Source organism: Cydia fagiglandana, chromosome 9 (genome assembly GCF_963556715.1).
Source record: "Cydia fagiglandana chromosome 9, ilCydFagi1.1, whole genome shotgun sequence".
In the NCBI taxonomy this organism is placed as follows: domain Eukaryota; kingdom Metazoa; phylum Arthropoda; class Insecta; order Lepidoptera; family Tortricidae; genus Cydia; species Cydia fagiglandana.
The window spans coordinates 16,459,517-16,481,988 of NC_085940.1; the positions used below are offsets into that span (position 1 = coordinate 16,459,517).

Sequence of the window (22,472 nt, forward strand, 5' to 3'; positions counted from 1 at the left end):
ATGTCAAAACTGGTGGTAGCCGTACTGGGCTCTAACCGCGAAAATCGAAGTTCGCAAATTACGGGCATCTATCTCTGTCACTCTTATTATGCCTTCATTGGAGTAAAAGAGAAAGATCCCCGCAGTTTGCGATTTACGGTTTTCGCGGTAGCCCCGCTATTCCATATTTCACTAAACTCATGACGCTTGGAATTTGTCTAAATTCTTCACACATAAAACAATAGGTTTTCCTAAACCCAATTCTAATTTAATTTCTATCTACTTACCATTGTGTTAAGCTTGAATTTAGAATGCAGGCTTAGAGACTTACGTCTCTTCAGTAGTAAAGTGTCGTCGTCGTGAACAAAGAAGTTTCTCTTCTGAAATTCATACGAGCTTTAATATGAGCAGTTATTAGATTCAGATCTGAAGGTAAAGAGTATCGTAAAATAGTTTCGTATGCGTTACAAAGAAGGAGCAACCAACATAATGAAATACATACATACATACATACATACATCACTGGCTCAGTGACCCAAAGAGGATCTTGGCCTCTGACACAAGAGAGCGCCATTCTGCCCTATTCTGCGCCACTTGACGCCAGTTGGGTATTCCGAGGGCGGACAGGGTATCTGGGACGAAACGCAGTATAATGAAATAACCGACTTGAAAAAAATAACCAACTCAAATGCAGAAGTGTATACAAGCTTAAGCAACTCCCTCGTAGCAGCTTCATAATGAATACCACCTTTCTGACTCTACAGACAACACTCTTATTATAGAACTTAGTTACGTATAAAGCAATGTTGATCATACATGTTTGTACACAATTATTCACCTTACTCTATTACTACAGTGGAATTGAAAAATGTTCGCAAGAAAAGGTAGAATATGATTGTACGCGCCAGTGACGAGGGTCGTGACAGAAATCAACACGTGCATCAGATTAATGTGGCTTATTTCGTTCTGAACACAGAGTGTTTTATCGCAATAAACAGAGTCAAGTCAGTGTCAAATGTATTATATATAATTTAAAATCTTCTTTTTGGCAGATAAAATATTAAATTACTTATATAATGGTTTTATGGAATTCTTGCATGTTAGTTTTTAGTTTTTGACGTAAATTCTTATAATTTTGGCTCAGGCAAAGTTAAGGTAAGTACATAGTGCTGCACTCTGCAGACATTTTGGACTAGTCTTTGAGTTTTCACTTCTGTCGGCACTCCCGGAGTGCAACCCGTTGTTTTTTAGTTTATATTTAAGTTTAGTTTTTACGTAGTTTTATGTTTAGATTACCTATGTGTTATTTTTGACACTGTTTACAAATAAATATATTGCAGTGTATTTCATTAAATACGTGGCTTTTTTCTCGTAGTATTTAATTGTGTTGAATAATTGAAATTGCTCACAAAAGTATAGTACTTAATTTGAAAGAGAGAAGTATCAGTAGTTTTGTGCAATTTATATGGACCGTGCGCGTTGGAAGGTCTGCCATCTTGTGGCCTGAATTTTGGAAACCTATGTGCACAATATGTACATTGCCAAAGCAAGTGCTACCATCTACCGTTCTCGTCGGTACGTTTCCTTGTGCATAGTAGGTCCTGCCTTCTAATGGGCTACGTCGGAATGGGCTACGACCGACACATTTACGCGTCGTGCCAAAAATCTGACTGATGCTATGCTGACCCCTATAGTTCATGCACGGGGCCTCTATAATGAGCTGCTAATTTTGAAGACATCATGGCCGTATACCATTCTGGCAATACTTTATCAATGGTAGATTTGGCACAATGCAAAGGTACTTGTGCCAAAGTTAAAAATCGAGTGAAATAGATATTTATTATTCACAAGCCCACTTTTAAATTTATTCTAAGCTTAAGAATTATCTTAAGCTTAGAATAAATTTAAAAGTGGAAAAATTACTGTCTTGGGTGTGTGTCTTGGGTTGGGTGTTTTCCACTTTTAAATTTATGCTAAGCTTAATAGCATCCTTCGCAGACGTTTCTGCTCGTTAAAATAAATTGATAATTATCTTCTCATAATATACTTTGATCTGCTTTGACATTTTTTGTTCCAAAACTGGAGTTTTTTTAAAGGAGGCCCTTACGAGTTCAAAGTGGCAAGCGATCCGTGAACTCGTGTGGCGGCGGCGATAGTGACCGTATATTTTTTATAATAATTGAATCAATCTCATTCAATGTCACCAGGCTGGAGAATTGGGTTTCCCTTCAGAGCCGTGCCTTCAAAAATGTTGCTACATCATAATATATAACAACATAGGTAAGTTAAATAAACAGTTACATATTTAATACAAAAAGATAATATTTCTCTCAAATTACTTTATTAAGAAAACAGCGGTAACCAAATGCTAAGCGTTTTATCGTCGCATAACAAACGTGGCCTAATAAAGTCAGAATAACACACATTTATCAGTGAAAGCCTCATAAAACCAGACGCTTAGACAAGTTCATTGACTCGATTTTATTACAGTCGATAAAGCTAAATCATACTAATATTATAAAGGCGAAAGTGTGTCCGTCTGCCTGTCTGTTACCTCTACACGCTTAAGCCGCTGAACTGATTTAGTTAAAATTTGGTATAGATATAGTTTGAGTCCCGGGAAGGATATAGAATAGTTTTTATGTCGGAAATCATCCCTGAAGAGAGTGCAAAGGGGGTGGAATTGAAAGTGTTAATGAATTGCCTAATAATTGAAGTAAGGAATGCGCGAATTGAATGATTGCTATTAGCATTATCTAGGAGCTATACCAACTTTAGCTGCTGTCACTAATTCCACGCAGACGAAGTCGCGAGCAAAAGCTAGTAAAATATAAAGAAACGCCTCTGAAGCCAGATGAGACTAGCTTCATATATCATCCTGTACGCCATTTCTCCAAAGAGGCAGAAATAAGATCTCACATAACCTTTACCGTAATGCGAATCTTGGGGCCTTTTGTCGATAAGAAAAAGTTAAGGGTCAGATGTGCTGAGTGTGAATATGTGATTTAACATGCAGTACGTGCTCTTTTTGTGAAATATTAGTTTGTTATGAGTCATAACTAATGACCACGGATCTTCGTTATAAAATATAGGTTCCTAACTACTTTACAAACTTTCTGTTTATCGAAACCAAAACATGAAATCACATAACATATAAAAAAAAAGTTCTCTTTATTTTTTTCACGAAACTTCAATAAACACGGGCTTCTATTGTAACTGATGCATATAAAACGTAAAACAAAATACCTAAGTAAGTAACTCAAAAAAACGTTTTCTAAAAATTCAGATTTGTACAGCTGAGCAGAACGCTGTCGTAATGTGCATTCTTTGTTTATTTATTTGGAGATCCAACAGCTATGACAATACCATAGAAATTATAGTGGATACAGAAAGCCAATTATAGGAACTCACAGGTAGTAACATAATACTAAACTAACAGGTACTATGCTGCTAGGTTTATGCTGTACGATTCGTTTTTAGGTTAGGTTACTTGTATTTTATTTGCTGATTGTTTAAATACCAGCCTTAACAAAATTAACTGCCCGATTCTAACTTTAAGATAAGTCAATTAATAGATTTAGAAACGATATGGATTAGATGTGTCAGTGTCAAAAGTGACGTTTTTGTTTGAAGAAACGTCACATAATTTGACACTGACATATCTAATCCATATCGTTTCTAGATCTATTAACTGACATATCTTAAAGTTCGAATAGGGCCGAGAATCTTACGTCCATTGGAGCTCAGCTAACAGGCCCAAACCTGCACAATTAAATTGCTGTCCAAGCTATCCGGAAAACCCATTCGATTAGGCCTGACACGGTCCGGTCGGACCGGCCCGGACACGTCAGCGGAAATAGGACCCCGCACACTAGACAATAAGGTCAGTCGGTTTAATTTAATTACGAGTAATGTGACATTTTGGCGGCCTATATTAGAAGTACTATCAATGGTTTTTGCTATTTTTAATAAGAACAGGGCTCGGAACCGGTATTTTTAAAACACCCCGAAATATACCAATATACTGACTTATTTTATGCTCTTTACGTAGGACTGAATCATGTATTTAGGTAACGACTTTGTGTTATAAGATTGTCCAATTGAAAATGAAATAATAAACCAAAGAACGAAAAAGAACTTAATAATACCGGTATTTTTGTATGGAGCAAATACCGGTTTCCGACCCCTGAATAAGAAGCCTGAGAAATATTGGGCGTGAGTGGAATGCAAAATAATTTTAACTCCACTCATGTTTATTTTACAGTAACAATTTGATAAACGGATTTCATTTATTGCAAAACGCTCGAAGGGGACGTAATACCAGGAAATTAGAAGAAAACAAAAAATATGGCGCTCCGTGTGAAATTTGTGACAGAGAATCTATTGCAGTAAATATCAACAACAGTCAAAAACATTGTACAAAAATGCCGATATTCTTATAAGTACTAACTACTAAGTTGTTTGCTCTTTACTAAGATTTCCTCCCCATTTCCTTCTTTGAATGTCCTATCGTTTGTGAACTAACTTGGCTATTACTTGTCCAATAACTTACCGTCAACTCAAGTATGGGCGAGGTAGAAAACTTTTGCTATTTTGACTTGGGAACTTGGAAGTTAATGAAACGAAAGATATTCATGTTACCTATGCATACGGGATGGAAATCAAGCACATTATTTATTATGAGACATTATTTTACCAATACATAATACAAGGGGAAAAAAAACATACAACCGAATTGATAACCTCCTCCTTTGGGATTTGGAAGTCGGTTAACCCTTAAACAGGTTGTGTATCTATAGATACCACACAACAAATTATTTTTTCTTGACGAGCAGAGTAAATACAACGACCGCAAAATGTCATTGCCGTAAAGTCATAAAGTGGGTGATTTCTGAACGTAAAAAAATGGGAGGTGTCAATACAAATTTCTTTGACATTTTATAGTTGTCAAGTTCAAATCGACCACAAATGGCAGTTCCCCTGCTATAAACGTTTATTACACCGAAAAGAAATACTGTACGTATTTTGTGTTGTATTTTTTTGGTAGATTATTAGATAATGTATATGTAGTAAGTCATAATTTACCTTAATTATTGTTTTCTGATAAAATATGCGCTTGAAAGTTTGTGGTTCGTATGAACCCTCTGCCCGTCTGGGGCACGTTCAAGTGGTTTCTATGTGACCACTGCCCTGGAGGGAGTTTACATGAAATTTAAGGGTAAGATTTATTGGTATGAATGAGCCCTCATAGTGCAAAAGTAATATATTTTCTTTTGGTTTTTAAATTAAATATTTATTCAACGGTCAATCTTATCCACTCACATGCTTTTGGTAACTGTAGCTACCAGCTGTCACCCTTATTTTATTATAATAATAGAGGTCACTGAAAAATATCAAGCATGTGAGTGGTTATGAGCCACGACATCCACGCGAGCCATAAAAGTGCTGGCAGTTAGTGCATTTTGTAACGCAAGTGTAAATGTGATGTGATCGTGACTTACCTTTAAATTTTAACACCATTGGTAACGGGCAGTGGGCATATAAAAACCACCGGGTTTTTTTTAATGAATTAGTGATAATAAAAAAAAAACAAGAAATTATTTTTCTTATAAAGCTATTACCTATCCGAATCTGTAATCTAAAGTAAAAAATGCGTCAGGCCTGTTTAAGGGTTAAAAAAAGACAGTAAGTATACCTACGCTTCAAAGTTTGAAGCCCCAATTATAAAGACGTACCAAAGGTGAATTACCCTGAATTCTATTTACGTTCGATTATTGTAAAAAGCATGCTGCTTACTCGTACCTACCTACATAAATAGTATTCGTATAGTTAAGTAACAGAAAACTTTCTGTATTTTTTAGTTAAAAAAGTAAAAGTCACGTTTCAGTCATCAGTCCTCAGCAGCAAAACTCTTCGTTCTATGCAGATGCAAGCGCGACATTTGAATAATATATCAATTTATCTTCAGCAAATTGAAACAGATTGAATCGGAGAATCGCCTGAAAACTTTCCATTAGTTTAAAATTCCGAAAATATAGTCGATTCCCTTACCTAAAATGAGACTTCCAGAACAGCAAGAGACAAATCGAACGTATATTTGGATATCTAAATCAAACGAACATCAGATTGTTATCATTTTACTCCTGCATTTTGCTCGTACTTGTTCGTAAATATATTGGCACAAACGAGACACGTACAGACCATATTCATGACATGAATTCTGTATCATCTATATATCTCATAAATATCAGCAATTCATAAACATCCCAAAATAAAATGAACGGCACGAAGCAATCAAGTGACAACAACAGAAGTTTGTTGAGCAAACAGACGCGCCAGACATCTGCTAGGCGGTGTGTTTGTCAAACAATCCTCTCACTGCCACGACGCGTGTACCTGTGGGAGCTATAGGGGGGGGGGGCCTATTTGTCAGTGACGAGTCACGATTTCCTACCGCGAGTCGGGAATATCTGTGCTCATCACATAAATAAATGCCCTTAACGGGATTCGAACACCTTCATATAGTCAGCCTGGTCGTCAAAAAGTATGAAAAGTTCAGTCTATGTTATATGATACATATTTATAAATCAGAAACCTTGTCTTTCTTCTTCCTCGTGTTGTCCCGGCATTTTGCGAAGGCTCATTTCGAGCCTGGGGTCCGCTTGACAATTTATCCCATGACTAGCTGTTGCCCGCGACTTCGTCCGCGTGGAATCTTATCTTCAACATTTTACATCTTTATTAGTACTATAATTTTCATATCTAAGCAATTTTGAAATTAAGTACTTTCTTTTTTAGCAAGTTGTATGAAAGTATGAAGTTTTAAGTCAACTGAATTTTGATGTTGGTTGCTGAAATTACTTTTCTTGTATTCTCATAATAGGTGCCTATGCCCTTATACAAAGATTCAAGTTCCGCACTCACAAAAAATCTGATCCCCATACAAACTTTCAACCCCTTTCTCACCACCTTGGGGGATGATTTTCAAAAAGGCTTGAATTAGTTTTTATGTTTTTTAATTTAATACCTTTTTTGCAAATAGTTCAAGTTCCTATCTATAAATTAAATTTACACCCCAAGACGAACTTTCATCCCCTTTTTAACCCCCTTAGGGGTTGAATTTCCAAGAACGTTGCAATTACTTTTTTTTGTAATCGGGTATTATGCCTTTCTAAGAATTTTCAAAGCATTAGTAATGGATTCAAACTTTGAAACCCATTTTAACCCTGTTGGATTAATTTTACAAAACGCTGAAATTACTTTTATTGTCTTATAATAGTATCCCCAAATACAAAGATTCAAGTCCCGCGCTCGAAAAAAATGTTTGATATATATACAAACTTTCAACCCCTTTTTCACCACCTTAAGGGATGAATTTTCAAAAACGCTGAAATTAGTTTTCTTGTATTTTAATTATAGTATTTTAAGTTCCTTGCCTAAAATAAAATTTGCACCCTCAGACGAACTTTCATCCCCTTTTTAATTCCCTTAGGGGTTGAATTTCCAAAAACGTTGCAATTACTTTTTTTGTAATCGGCTATTATGTCTTGCTAAGAAGTTTCAAAACCATTTGTATTGGAATCAAACTTTCAACCCCTTTTTTAACCTTGTTAGGGGATGAATTTTACAAAACGCTGAAATTACTTTTCCTGTCTTCTAATAATATCCCTAAATACAAAGATTCAAGTCCCACACTCGAAAAAATGTTTGATATCCATACAAACTTTCAACCCCTTTTTCACCACCTTAGGGGATGAATTTTCAAAAACGCTATATCTTTTAACGAAGTTACAAATTCCTAGCTCAAAAGAAAACTTAAACCCCATACAAACTTTCATCCCCTTTTTAACCCTGTTAGGGCATGAATTTTACAAAACACTGAAATTACTTTTATTGTCTTCTAATAATATCCCCAAATACAAAGATTCAGGTACCGCGCTCGAAATTTTTTTTGATATCTATACAATCTTTCAACACCTTGGGGGATGAATTTTCCAAAACGCTGAAATAAGTTTTCTTGTATTTGAATTTGATACTGTTTTACAAAGTTTCAAGTTCCTAGCTTAAAATAAAATTTGCACCCGAAGACGAACTTTCATCCCCTTTTTAACCCCCTTAGGGGTTGAATTTCCAAAAACGTTGCAATCACTTTTTTTGTAATCGGCTATTATCCCTTTCTAAGAAGTTTCAAAGCATTTGTAATGGATTAAAATTTTCAACCCCTTTTTAACCCTGTTAGGGGATGAATTTTACAAAACGCTGAAATTACTTTTCCTGTCTTCTAATAATATCCCTAAATACAAAGATTCAAGTCCACCACTCGAAAAAAATGTTGATATCCATACAAACTTTCAACCCCTTTTTAACCACTTTAGGGGATGAATTTTCAAAAACGCTGAAATTAGTTTTCTTGTATTTTAATAATATATCTTTTAACGAAGATTCAAATTCCTAGCTTAAAAGAAAACTTTAACCCCATACAAACTTTCATCCCCTTTTTAACCCCCTTAGGGGATGAATTTTGAAAAATCCTTTCTTAGTAGACCCCTAGACCTTATAAGAAATCTAGTTGCCAAATTTGGACTTTCTTGTCCCAGCGGTTTGGGCTGTGCGTTGATTTAAGTCAGTCAGTCAGTCAGTCAGTCAGTCAGTCAGGTCTTTCACGTTTATATATACAGGGTGATTCAGGAGACGTGAGCAGGACTAAGACTGCGCCTTTTGTAAATTATAAGCAACTGTTTCGTATCAGTATTAGTGAGATTAACGTTAATTTTCTACTTGTGTTGAAAAAAAAATTAATAAATTTATTTACGACATGCATGGTCACCCTAAAATTAGAATACTAAACTACTGATATTCTGTGTCATATTGAATGTTATCACTGTCATCACGGTCTGGTTACTTTTGAAAACTCGTATCTCACTCAAGTTTGACAGTTTATTTCTTCGTAATCAAATGCTGTCATTATGGCTAAAGAGGTTTTATGGTTTTTAATTTGGTCTTGTAGGGTAACCATGATTGTAGAGAATTAAATTTGCCCTCACCAAAAACTTAAAAAATAGGAAAAATTGTGGTTGTTTCACCTAAATACGACGGTGATCGGTCAATTATCAGTTACTGAGTGTGCAGGATTAGTCCTGCTCACGTCTCATGAATCACCCTGTATAGATTTGACGTAGGCAATGGTTTATACGAAAGCGAATGCCATCCGACTTTCCAACCCAGACGGGAATCAGAAACCTTGTCAAAATAGTACATTATTGCAGAGGCCGGGAAAGGGCAATTCGTGGATGAGTTTCGATTTTGTCGGACGACGCGAAGCGGAGTCCGACAAAGAAGACGAATCCACGAATTGCTATTCCTGCCGAGGCATATATAGTGCTTTTCTCCAAACATGCGAGGAAATAAGCTAAAATAATTATTATTTAAGCATCAAGCATCACTCAAATCAAACCTTCACATCCAAAATGTCAAAAACAATTTCCCTCTTTAATTAATTTTTAAAAGTTAAAGGCACAAACTTATTCTGCCATTCAGTACCATTCAATATTCGTTCAATATAAAAATTGCGCAATATAGTTTGTCAAACCAACTTTTCAGTCAGTAAGAACCAGGAAAACTACACCCATCCTTTTCTTTTGGGTGCTAGTACTAGTGTAAGACAAAGATAGTATGATTCTCTTTGTCTATGTTTGAAATGAGAAAGTCCTTTGACAAACTATGTAAGCTTTATGAACACGGATGAGATTTAAAAAAAATATAAAAATAATCTTTGATTTTATTAAGCAGTATTCGCACGATCATACACGTGAAATGATAGCTGATCGGGTCGTGTAGAAGCGGCTCGCGGCAATAATAATTGGCTGTTTGCGTTTTTTATTATTAAAAAGTAAAAAACACTACAGTAATAAGTTATTACTGTAGTGTTTTTTTACTTCCCGTCCGCTAGAACAGGACAGCGATAGTTTGATGTTTTTTAGTTAGAGTTTGACATTAACGAAGAACTTCCCGTACTATTTTTGCTACAGTAAGGTGAACATTTCCGAGCATATTGGAGAAAAGGGTATTTAACTATTGATTTTCAATTACGTACAATCTTGTAGGTACAATCACTAGCCTGGCCAATCAACTTGAATAGTAGTTGTATGTTGTTGATTGTGTGTTGATGTTGTTGTTGTTGGAGGCAGGAGTGATATCAGGGGACCAAGTGCCAATAGTTTATAGAGAACACCATGCAGTCTGAAGTGAAATAATGTATGGAAATTACCACGTGACTTTTCGTTACATACATCAATTATCCGAATATTTTTTCTAAATATCAACTTTTGTCAATGTACGAATTGTTGTTTAACTTACATGTTCTGTATTTACCTATACATACTAAATAAGTAAAATAAGGGTCAACGAACAGGCAGAAATAATTAGTTTGGGTCGCATTGAGCTCCAAACTTGGCAATACTGGGCCGGGGCCATCCTGATTACAAAAGGAAGCTAATTTGGCCCGCGGTTTGTACATAATTTGATTATGTATTGTTATTATAAGTAAACCGTGTTCTGAGGAAATTGTTTCACACTAGAATAGGTACCTAACTTTATTACAAGATATGGTAAAAACAATATATTTTTGAAACTAGACGACAGTGATTTTAACCTACTGTCCTGTTTTTCAAATAATATCTTTATCTTTTTGTCTTTATCTTTCATTTTTTTTTCAGATAAGTACTTATCATAGTTATCATATACATTTACCAATCGAGATAATTATAAAGAATGCAAACTTAAGGACATTTGTTTTTTTTGTATCTTTACGAATAACTGTACCTACTTGCTCATCAATATCATCAAATCATGGTACCATAACATATTATTGTAGCAAAATTCTTAAACATTGGAAAACTTGAATCTTGCTTAAAATACGAGTATGACCCCCCTCAAGTTTCTTTCTTAAGCTGTAGCTAAGCATTATTAGTGTAATATTATCATCAATTAGTGTTAGAACGGATACAACACTTTGAATACCAGAACCTATGGTCCTCTTGAGACGAAAGTGATACCGTTCCCCGTTCATTATTTACGAATATATCATCCGTACCTACCCTCGTCAACCAACTTTGTATAATAAGGGCCTGGTTAGTCGTAAAAGCCTAAGGCCCGTCTCTCACGAGACTATTCAAATGCTACGCGACTGAGATGCAAACCATGATCGCCTACTGGTATGCTACTGGTTTCCGCACACGGTGCTACGCAAATGAGACTATTTTGTGTCATTGGCTAGCTTGGTCCGCCGCCACCTTGAGTATACAACGCGTATACGACTCTTGTCGCGTGCAACCAGCAAGTCAGTATCATGCGACTGATATCAAACGCGTCGTCGACGCGTCTCGTCGTGTGCGAAATGTAGGAAATAAATATGGCGGGTACTCACAAGCGACGCGTAGGATACGCGTACGAAACACAAATCGCTTGAGAGTAGCCTCGTGAGAGACGGGCCTAAGTGAACGCGTTCAGTTATTTTGTGATACTCGGTGTGTTGGGATAAGATAAGACCAATTAACTTAACAATTGATAAGAAGAAAACACTAATAGTAAAATATTACAAATTCAATCCAAAGAAACGTTATTTAATATTTATCATTCAAAATCATCATTTAAAAGTCAATTCTACCAGCCAATAGAAAACAAAACAAAATTTTCATTAAAAGTTGCTACTGTTATGGATAAAATGCAACTTTCTCAATAGTTTTTAAAGAATAAAGAAAACCTTTACGAGCTGGTGTAGTAAAAATATATTATAAGTAATATAATTTTACGGTTTCACTCATTTTAGTCACTTTGTATGACGTATTTCGGAGAAACAAGATCTTTTTCAAGCTCTGAGATCGGAATGCGTTGAGAGGACGTCATGGACAATTAAGTAAATGTTTGAAATATTTTTTAAGGTTATATTTGAAGGTGTTTATTAATTTGATGGTTTTTCGCATTCCTAGCGAACAAAGTTATTTTGCCTTCCAATTTATGAACAAACATAAATGATTTGAAATCTATTCTCCATTCCCATAGTTAAATTGCTTTAAATCTAATCACGGGTTCTCAATGCCTTCGAAGCCTCTCTACAAATTGCCTTAATAACAAGAAACTTTGTTCCCGCCCTAAGAATCGACTCTGATTATTGTAATTTGCTCGGAAATTGAATAACAATATTAATAAAATATCATAGAAGGGAAAGTTGAAGCAAACAGGAAGAAGGGACGACCAAGGAGAGCGTACATGGATCAAATAAAGGAAAAGATCAACGTCGTGTCGTATCGGGCTGTCAAAGAGAAGGCGGAGGACCGCCAAACATGGAAATTGCTCTACCGACAAGAGTCATACTCTTAAATATACTCGATACTTTCGTACTGTTGACAATAGACAAGTAAATGGTGTCGAGATTATTATCAACTGAAAAAATGTCATATACTAAGAAAAAGTGACCAAGGCCCCAGGCTGGAATCGAACCAGCGTCCTCTGATATCGCGGCAGGTGCCTGTGTCATTCGGCCACCGGGCCACAGCGGCGTAAGTCGAATTTTTCCAAGTATATGCACTTCTTACTGAAGAATTAGAAGAAGAAGAAGCTTATGACGCCCCCTCTTCACTTCTAATACTAGAGATTATTATTGTTTGTTAAATTGAGTATGTTGTTAGTGCTTAAATAAGTGGGGTGCATTTTATAAAGAAACAACTTCCCTATCTGTCTTCCATAACTGTTCCATTTCTCATCCTCATAAAGTTGGTGTTAAAAATCCGTGTAACCGGCTTAAAGTCCCCTTATTGACTAAGCAATAAAGTCTAAAACCTGCCATACAATTTCATACAAATTGCCACTACCGCAGGCGTGTCAACAATCAACATATACGCAAACATCAAAGGCGTCGGTCCACTGTTACTTTTTACGCTGTGGCCTGGCTCTCCCTCGTTACATCCCGCGTCCCAAGGCACTTTTTTAGCGAACTGCCAGTCCTAAAGGCCGTTATAAGCCAGCTGCCGCCTTCCTCTATTTAGCGCTGTTTTTCCCAAATATTTGCCCAGCGCCGTCAGGGCAAAAAGAGCCAGGGAATTTTATATTGCTTCCGATACTAACGCCAATTCCCTTCGTATACCTAGTTGCTCAAACGTCGTATAAACACAAAATAACTAATAGTACTACGTATATCGTACAAAAAATTCACTCCTTCACAAAAATCAGATTTAGGTATAAAATTATACCTATACTCGCCGCCTGCAAGCAAAATTGAGTATAAAACAATAGGTAATAGTAGTATGACATTATGACCTGTTGGGTTTGAAGTAGTGATGTACCGACTATTGATTTGGCCGACTAGCCGACTAGCCGACTAATCGGCGCTCGAATGGCCGACTAGTCGGCCGACTAGTCGGCTAGTCGGCCAGATCATTAGTTTCGTATAAATTCAGGTGAAAAACAATAGTTTTGCTCTTTTGGTTGCGCTATTCATATATTAGCTTGGCTAAAAGGTGTTCTCGACAGGTTCAAAGACCTATCACAAGAATCCTCGTTCAATTTCTGTCTTTCTTTTATTTTGCGATCCTGAGCAGACCGTCAGTAGGTACAACTTGTAGGAGGTATTTCCAAGGCTCTATTTCTCGTACGTAGTTGCCAGTTAAGAATTAACCTATCCCCTGTGGTCAGAGTGTTTATGAGCAACGTGCCCTGTTTATGTCTCTAAATTTTGCAATTACATTAATAGTTTCCCATGGCTCCACCATTAAAAAAAAAACAAAAACTGAATTATAATAAAATCCTTTAAGTATAAAACTTGGCCATAAAATTACACGAGAATCAGTTGAGATCGACCTGTAGAGGAATACACCAGCCCACCACCATACGATAACGACCAAACGGTCAATTATATGAACAACAGTTTTCACACCCTGGGTATTTTGGTAAAATAGACATAAAACATATGGTAAATATTGACTGTTGGTTTCTTTTTTTCTGTAATTTCTGTAATTTCTGTTTTTCACTTATAAAGTGCCGACTAATCGGCCATTTTTGCCGACTAGTCGCCGACTAATCGCCGACTACAAATGTGGCCGGATAGTCGGCTTTCCCGACTAGTCGGCGACTAGTCGGTACATCCCTACTTTGAAGCTATATAACAGGCGTGGCTCACTCCGCGATTTCGTCACTTTGCTACAGGTAGCTATAAGTACATCTGTTCCACACCAATTTTTGTGGCTGAGCCATAAGCCGCGCGTGGCGCTGTCGCCACCAAGCGGCCATATCTGTCCTGATCGTAACAAACGTCTTCTGTACCTAGTACTATTATTTATTCTGTGGCTGTAGTAACATTCTACGTAGTCCCATCAATAAACTAACAGCCGTATTCAAACATTGAGATACGTCAAATACTAGATATTGAAACGATATGGAGCGGATATGTCACTGTCAAACAAGTGTCAAAAATGACATTGCTTCAAACAAAAACGTCACTTTCGACACTGACATATCCAATCCTTTCAATATCTAGTATTTGACGTATCTCATTGTTCGAATACGGTTGTAAGTAGTAACGATTTTATTGCCTCAACTGTTTTGCAATAAAGATATGATAGAGTTATCGGGAAATGTTTTACTTCGCTCAGGTATTCAACTACAAAGGTAATATTTCTTGTAAGTTTTGTCTTTGGGAATATTGAAGATTGACCTCAAACATCAACATTTCTCCTATCCGCATTTCTCGTATCCGCTTTTTACATTAAGGCTTATATGGGTTCGGTTTTGTTTTTCCGAGGCATAATTCAATCATAATATGATATGGGAAGGATGTCAGCTTTATACGTGTATTACACTTTTATTATATATTATTGGCTTACGTCGTTTATCTTAAAGCTTTGATATCATAAAAACAAAATATATAAAGTCGGTTCTGGTTGCTGTTTGTTCACGGTTGACCTAACACGCTCCTCCTCGCTTTGCTCGTCGTCGTACTTTTTTTACTCTGGCAGAATACCGTGAAAAGTGGCTGTGGGAACAAGCTTTCCCTAACCAAAACTAGTTTTAAATTAAATGATAACTAAACGACATCATTTAGATATGATTTTGTAGTCAAGTGATCGTTCGAATTGGCGTAAGGTCCTACACTTTCTCCTAGACGTGCCTAGCTCGTAAGCTATCTTAATAGATTCAACGGAGCCACGCCGTTTTGTCACCTAAATAGTGATGAGTTTTTAAGTTCATAAAATGCATATAAATAATAATGTACTAACACTGTAAGTTATTTGTAATATGGGCCTTGTTGCCTGATTAAAAATATTGAATAAATAAATAAATAGATCTTGTGTTTTAGGCGGATAAAGTTAAATATTATCATTTGTTCCAGACCTAACTCAAAGCCAGCTGCTATGCCGCGGCGTGTCGAGCCACAAAGTGTGCGGGCTGCGCGCGCAGACGCCGCGCATCTCGTTCACGAGCAAGGACGAGGATGCGCACGAGTTGCGTCGGAAGAGTGCGAGCAGCAGGCTCGGGAGCTCGCCGCGCACGAGCATCGCCAGCGACGAGCAACATGGGATCGTGTTAAGGTAAACTAGTTTTAGCGTGCTCTTTAAACTCATACTGTTGAAAACTCAAAGATAGCTGCTATTTCACGGCGTCTCGACGGTGTGTGGGCTGCGCGCGCGTATCTCGTTCACAAGTATAGTTCGTTTTTTTAGCATTAGAAAAAAGGTAAACAATCTTGATGTCTTTTAATTGAAAAACACGTTTTAAAATTAAGTCACGGCAAATATGTAACAATTATGAATCTAATGCGATCATTTATATTCTTCTGCTTTCATAAGTAATTGTTTTTCATTTTTATAAAGCGTTTTTCAATTAAAAGACATGTCAATATCGCTTACCTTCTTGCAAGTTCTTTCTAATGCTAAAAAAACGAACTATAAGGACGAGAATGCGCACGAGTTGCGTCGGTAGAGTGCGAGCAGCCGGCTCGGGAGCTCGCCGCGCGCGAGCATCGCCAGCGACGAGCAACATGGGATCGTGTTAAGGTATAAGTATCTTCAGCAACTTCGAGGTACGCAGCAACAACGCACTGTGCGGTTTCATAGGAATTCCCTCCCCCAGTTTTAGCATCGAAACCTAGTACAATCAAGTGTAAAAATATGGGTGCACACTTCATACTCAAAAGTATGTCCCATAGCTCTTAAGCCAGTGAATTAAGAAGTATGGGAAATATTTTTGAGTAAGTTATATACCCTCATATTTTTACATCTTCTTGATTGTACCAGACTTAGATAAATGTACGTAAATATTCATGCCATGTTTCATGTAATTTAAGCTTGTCGTCTTAACCAATTCGGGGCTTATGACACGCCTGCCGTGTCATCAATGTTTTTTACGTGTGGCGTATGACACGGGAGGAGTGTCATCATATTCTATGGCGCATGGCATGACTGCCGTGTCATGAAATGATTGTTCCGCGCCACAGCCAAAAGTTTTCGAAAATGGAACACGCAACGAATCGGTTAAAATAAGAACGTTACTTAGTTTGTATGGAAGCCCTTTTTGGCGGCGGGTTGGTGTGACTCTTAAGAGTAAAAAGATAAAAGACAGACAGGGTTTTTTTCTCACCTACAGTCATAAACATCACAATACTAAAATTAATGATACGTAGGTACCTATATAAACATAAATTACGCTTTTCTAAGGTTTAACTTTTTCTCTCACAACAGAGTAAACATTCGCCTCGATTTCGTTCAAATCTGAAATGACTTGAATCCTCTTAAATATTTAAGCTATTCTAGATTGTATCCTCCTAGCGATTAGGATCAAAGTCCTTTTTATCGCTTTTTTTTCACGGAATTGTTAATGAAGGAGCTGCCAAGTTACGAAGCAGGGGGCGTGTTGACGCCGACTTGATTGATAAGTCTCGATGCCATAAAGATGAATCAGTGAACTTTATTTTCTGGGGAGTAGGGTTCAAAATCCAATGCAGGGTCATCACCTAACTTTTCTAGAAAAAAAACAATTATGGGTTTTTGTGACTTGGAAAGGTGATGTGAATTAGTTAGAAATGTGTATGTTTACTTCGTAAAATTGATCACATGAACCTTGAACTACCGGTAGTTTGTTAAGAAACAGGCCAATTTGAACTCAGGTACCCTGATATGAAACCGATATTTAATTGGAGTCATATCTGTTAGCTGTAATTAGTGCGGGCGTCTCGCTCTCACTAATACATATACGGACAAGGCAGAGCGAAATAAATACACGAATGACAGCTAATTTATATGACTCCAATATTATTCAATATCGGTTTGCGTTAAAATTGGCCTGTACGTTGGTATCAATACGATTAAAATCTCTTTGGCTACTTCACGTCTTTTTTAACACTGACTACATGAAAATAAAATAATTAAAATATCTCGTGTTAAAATATCCCCTAATCTTTACTTTTTATTTAAAATATACATTTTCCTTCGAAATGGTCAGCCCAATGCACTCGTAGCGTCTACGGCGTAGCGCCGCTACGGCTACGGTGCTACGAATTGGAGCAACTATTTTTAGCGGCCATTGTGAGCGAGGCGCGAAACCGAAAAGATATGCATCTTTTGTCAAGGCTCACCTGAATAAGCCTAGATGACGGTTTTATTTATTTTTTATTTTACAAAACTTTTTAACTTTGAACGTAGTTTTTTAGAACATGAATCCGATGTTTCTTGCCTCTTGCCAATAATGTTATGGTTGCTTGTGTGCAAAAAAACATAGCTCCTGACCCATACATACACGGAGCGGAGCGGGCGCGCACACGCGGGTGCCAATGTAGGTGTTCGAGCCGATAGTTGGATGTCCTAATTTCACCAAAGATGGCGCTGTTACAAACGAAAACTAGGTAACGGTAGTTTATCGTAGAATATACATATATACTATCAAATATGAGGTAACTTAGCAACTTATTTAAACAAAGTGGTCCTTCGATCCGGATCTGAACCAGCGACCTATCGAAACAGTAGGTAAAATCCGTCGCTCGCGTCCGCGTCAGTTAGCATTTTGCTCATACAATATTTCTTTAATCCGTTCACCCGCTCCGTGCGACCACGCCGTATTAACCGTCACAAATTAAACGCTTATGGAAAATTTTAGTATTGTGCCGATTTCATTACAAATATGTCTAGGAATCTACTCTCTAATTCATTAAACACATAATTAATTTTTACATTTATTATCCTTTCCCAAGGCAATAAAGTAAAGCCAATTAAAGGTTCAATCATTCACGGCAAACATCAAATAAAAACGTCACTTTTGACACTGACATATCCGATTCATATAGTAGCTAGACTATGGGAGGTAAAGGTAAGGAAAACAATCTCCATGTATCAAAAAGTGTCCGTCAAAAAACTTTAAATAGATGGCGCTACAATACCTAAAATATTTGATAAACAAATTCAAATCCCGTCTTCATTCCGTCAATAACGCCTCTTAGCTACTCTAGCGCTACTCAGGAGATATTTGGAACTATTATTTACAGCTGACTGCTGGACACTTTTACAACTGTTCTACCATAAGAGAATTTCCTTTTACTCTAGACTCCATGAGCTAGACTTAATATTTGACGTATCTTAAAGTTTGAAACGGGCTGTCAGTGTGTACAGTCAGCAGAACAAATTGCTAAGCGGGCGAGGTGTTCAAAATTTTCTTGACTCACTCTTATTCTCTTAACAATAAAGTCGCGTCAAGATCATTTTGAACAACTGGCCCGCTAAGCAACTTCTGCTGCTGACTGTACTACACCGTCAGTGTAGAGCCAGCTTTAGAGTAAACACGGTTAGACGCGTCACGGCGACGGCGACGGTAGATTAAGATCCTATTAGATGCGGTGGCGCCCCTAAGTAGCCCGGGATGAGCTATTTCAGGAGATAACGTACTGGCGGCGCGTTCCTATTGGCTCGCGAGTCAAGTAAGCTGGAGCTTAATTAAAATTTATCAACTTGTTACGGATTTGACATTGACGATCGTCTTACATATTTAATTACACAATTTGTGTTTGTGTAATTAAATATGACGATCGTCTTGTTGATTGGCACGCATCTCACGCATGACTTTCAATTAACGTTATTGAATCTGAATTAGGTTCCAGTAAACTGTAACGGCACATCAATACATAATATCTGGGAGACCGAACTTTGCTCGGAAGACATATAAAAAGTCAAAAATGCGCGTTTTCTCAGAGATAAGACATAGCTAGATCGATTTATCGCCCCCGAAAACCCCCGTATAGCAAATTTCATCGAAATTGTTACAGCCGTTTCCGAGATATAAATAAATAAACAAGATTTGCTCGTATAAAGGTATTAGATATACAGCCACATTCGTATAATATTTATAAGGTGTCACAGCTATACGATACCGATTGTTCATTGTCAAGTGACGTTTCTGGTTGAAGAAATGTCACTTATTGACTCTAACGGCCGATAATCTGCCGTATTCGAACTTCAAGATATTCACAAGAGACGACACGTACTAGATCCATTCTAGATACGTTATAGTTTAGATATCAACTAGTTCTGTTTTGCAGCGCAATTCGGGCAACCAATGTCACTTTGACGTTAGATAGAGTAAGATATCTATTAGATGTGAATTAGATCTCTAAGTCATATCCTGTGGAAATCGTTCAAGAGTATCTCCAGAATCGCGCAAATGTCAAATTTGACAGGTTAGATCTTATATAAACATATCGTTATCGTATCTTGGTGATGTCTAAAAGATGTCTAATAGATGTCTATTTCATAATCCGAATCGGGCCCAATAGCTTGAGTTTTCGTTTCGACTCGCATATGCTCGGTAAGGTTACGTTATAACACAGCTGCATGCAAGGAATAGTATTTAATTGTATTTAGGAGATGGCACTCAAGCAAAATCCATCCAATAGATGCGAGATGTAATCAATTATCTTCCCCTAAGGGGTCATCCATTAATTACGTCACACCAATTTCTAGGTTTTTTGACCCCTCCCCCCCCCTTGTCACACTTGGTCACATTTGGCAAACCCCTCCCCCCCTAGTGTGACGTCACATTTTTTCTACGAAATCGCCAAATCGAATTAAGTAAGTACCTAAGTATTATTAATATTTTATCAAAATATTTTTGACGATATAAATATTAGTAATTTTATAACCCAAAACTGCTTAGGAAAGGAAATTAAACGATTAAAAACTATTTTCGTTTTAAAAACTTGTTATTTAAATGTACAGCGAACTAAATAATTTAAATAAATTTTCGGTTACTGATGAAGTTAAAGTGACGTCACAAAGTTTGTGTCTCCCCCCTCCCCCATGTCACAATATGTCACATTTCCTTGACCCCCTCCCTCCCCCTAAACGTGTGACGTAATTAATGGATGACCCTTAAACGTTAACATTGACTTCGGTTCTCCGGCGGACATCCTCCTTTCAACTCGATTAAGCAGGGTCACAGAACAATATGGTGAATATACCATATAATATAGTTATAGTTTGTCAAAGGACTGTCTCATTTCAATCATAGACACAGAGAATCATACTATCTTTGTCTTACACTAGTACTAGCACCCAAAAGAAAACTTACTTACTTACTCCTCTGGCGCAGCGACCCAAAGTGTGTCTTGGCCTCCAACACGACTGCTCGCCACTGATCCCCAAAAGAAACCCACCCAAAAGAGAAGGATGAGTATAATTTTCCTGGTTCTTACTGACTGACAAATTGGTTTGACCAACTATAGTTAGTGCTTTTGGGCATTTTCCGGAAGTCGGCCACCATTTTGCCTATTTTGCGTGAAACGAGGCAGCGCTTGATATACCTGTGTTGCCCTCGTCAATAAAGTGTGATGCTGTCTCGCAATTTACATGTTCTTAATGACAACTTAACTTGTTACTTAATAATTAGAATAGAATAGAATAGAATGTTTTTATTTGTGACAAAACTTAATAGATAAAACAACAGGTAATACTACCACGGTCACGAAATTAGTGTACCTATTTAGCTTAAGCTTAGTTTAGAGCGCATCGCCAACAAACTGTCTCACAGTTTGGCGAAACATTAGATTAAGGTACTAAATATTGTATATTTTCTGTAAAATTTTCAATAAAAAAAAAGATAATAATTAGCGATACCGCCGCTACACAACAGACAATACATCTCAAGGGCGGGCGCTAACAAAGCGCTGCTTCCGATATGCACTCTGTATAGTACCCAGTAGAACAAAGAACCAAGTTAATTATTACCAAACCCAGCTACAATTAGTCAATGTTCTAGTTCATTGACGATAGTTGGCAAAAATACGTAGGGGGGCCGGGGGCTTAATGTAACAGGGGTAAGTAGTAATGCTCAATTTTGACGGGCATTGAAAAAAAAATTTTTTTTTTTGCTGTCTTATAACTCGAGGAATAACGTAAACACCGCCATTGCCCCGCCAGACATCGAAGCGAGCGGATGTGCATACGAGCTCTACTTCGACCAGGTATTGTAAAAACTTACGGGGCAAGTTGTAACAACTCCCATTGGAGTTTTTCATAAAGTGTCTGGTGTAAAAGATGCGTAAACATTTAATAATTATTTTGTAATCGGAATTAGTGCTTAGATTACAAACCCTCATACTCAGAATCATAAAATTATACATATTTTAGAAAATACAGGCCTTTTTAGGGTTTTCCTAAAACTGTTACAACAAGCCCCAATTACGGGGTAAGTTGTAACAACTCCCAGTTTTTCAGAAAGTGTCTGGCGTTAATGAATTTAATGATGCGTAAACATTTAAAATTGTTTTGTAATCGAAATTAATGCTTAGATAAATAATTTATAAACCCTCATACTCAGAATCATAAAATTATACATATTTTAAACATACGGGCGGCCCGTAACGGGCCTTTTTCCTAAAACTGTTACAACAAGCCCCCCGCTCCCCTACCTTAAATTCACTTCCAGTACGGTATAGCTTCGCCTTAACCAGCATTAAATCACAATTCCACTATTAAATAATTGTACCTATCATGGAATTGATGGGCGTATGCAATGATGACATCTGGTTGATCTGGTAGCTGACATTTGGTAGGGAGATTGTTTGAGGCCCAAGGAAGTACATAATAGGATAGTTTTTAGGGTTCCGTACCCAAAGGGTAAAAACGTGACCCTATTACTAAGACTACACTGTCCGTCTGTCCGTCTGTCTGTCTATCACCAGGCTGTATCTCATGAACCGTGATAGCTTAGACAGTTAAAATTATCAAAGATGATGTATTTATGTTGCCGCTATAACAACAAATACTAAAAAGTACGGAAACCTCGGTGGGCGAGTCCGACTTGCACTTGTCCGGTTTTTATTATCAATCGTCATGAACGTCATTGTTCCACGCAGACGAAGTCGAAGTTAGTATACTTACTATGATTAGGAAACGTGAGGTTGTCAAACCGTGCTAGTAATCAAAAACAACGTTTAAATTTTAAAGAGCTATAAACTTGCC

General features: G+C 37.2%; 1 protein-coding gene across 1 annotated transcript in view; it reads left to right on the forward strand.

Moving 5' to 3' along the window:
• Positions 1–22,472, forward strand: part of LOC134667785 (uncharacterized) — a 197,227-nt gene that overhangs the window by 162,468 nt on the left and 12,287 nt on the right. Inside the window, exon 4 of the mRNA XM_063525195.1 lies at positions 15,362–15,560. Coding sequence (XP_063381265.1) covers positions 15,362–15,560 — 199 coding nt within the window. The remainder of the gene's footprint in view (positions 1–15,361; positions 15,561–22,472) is intronic.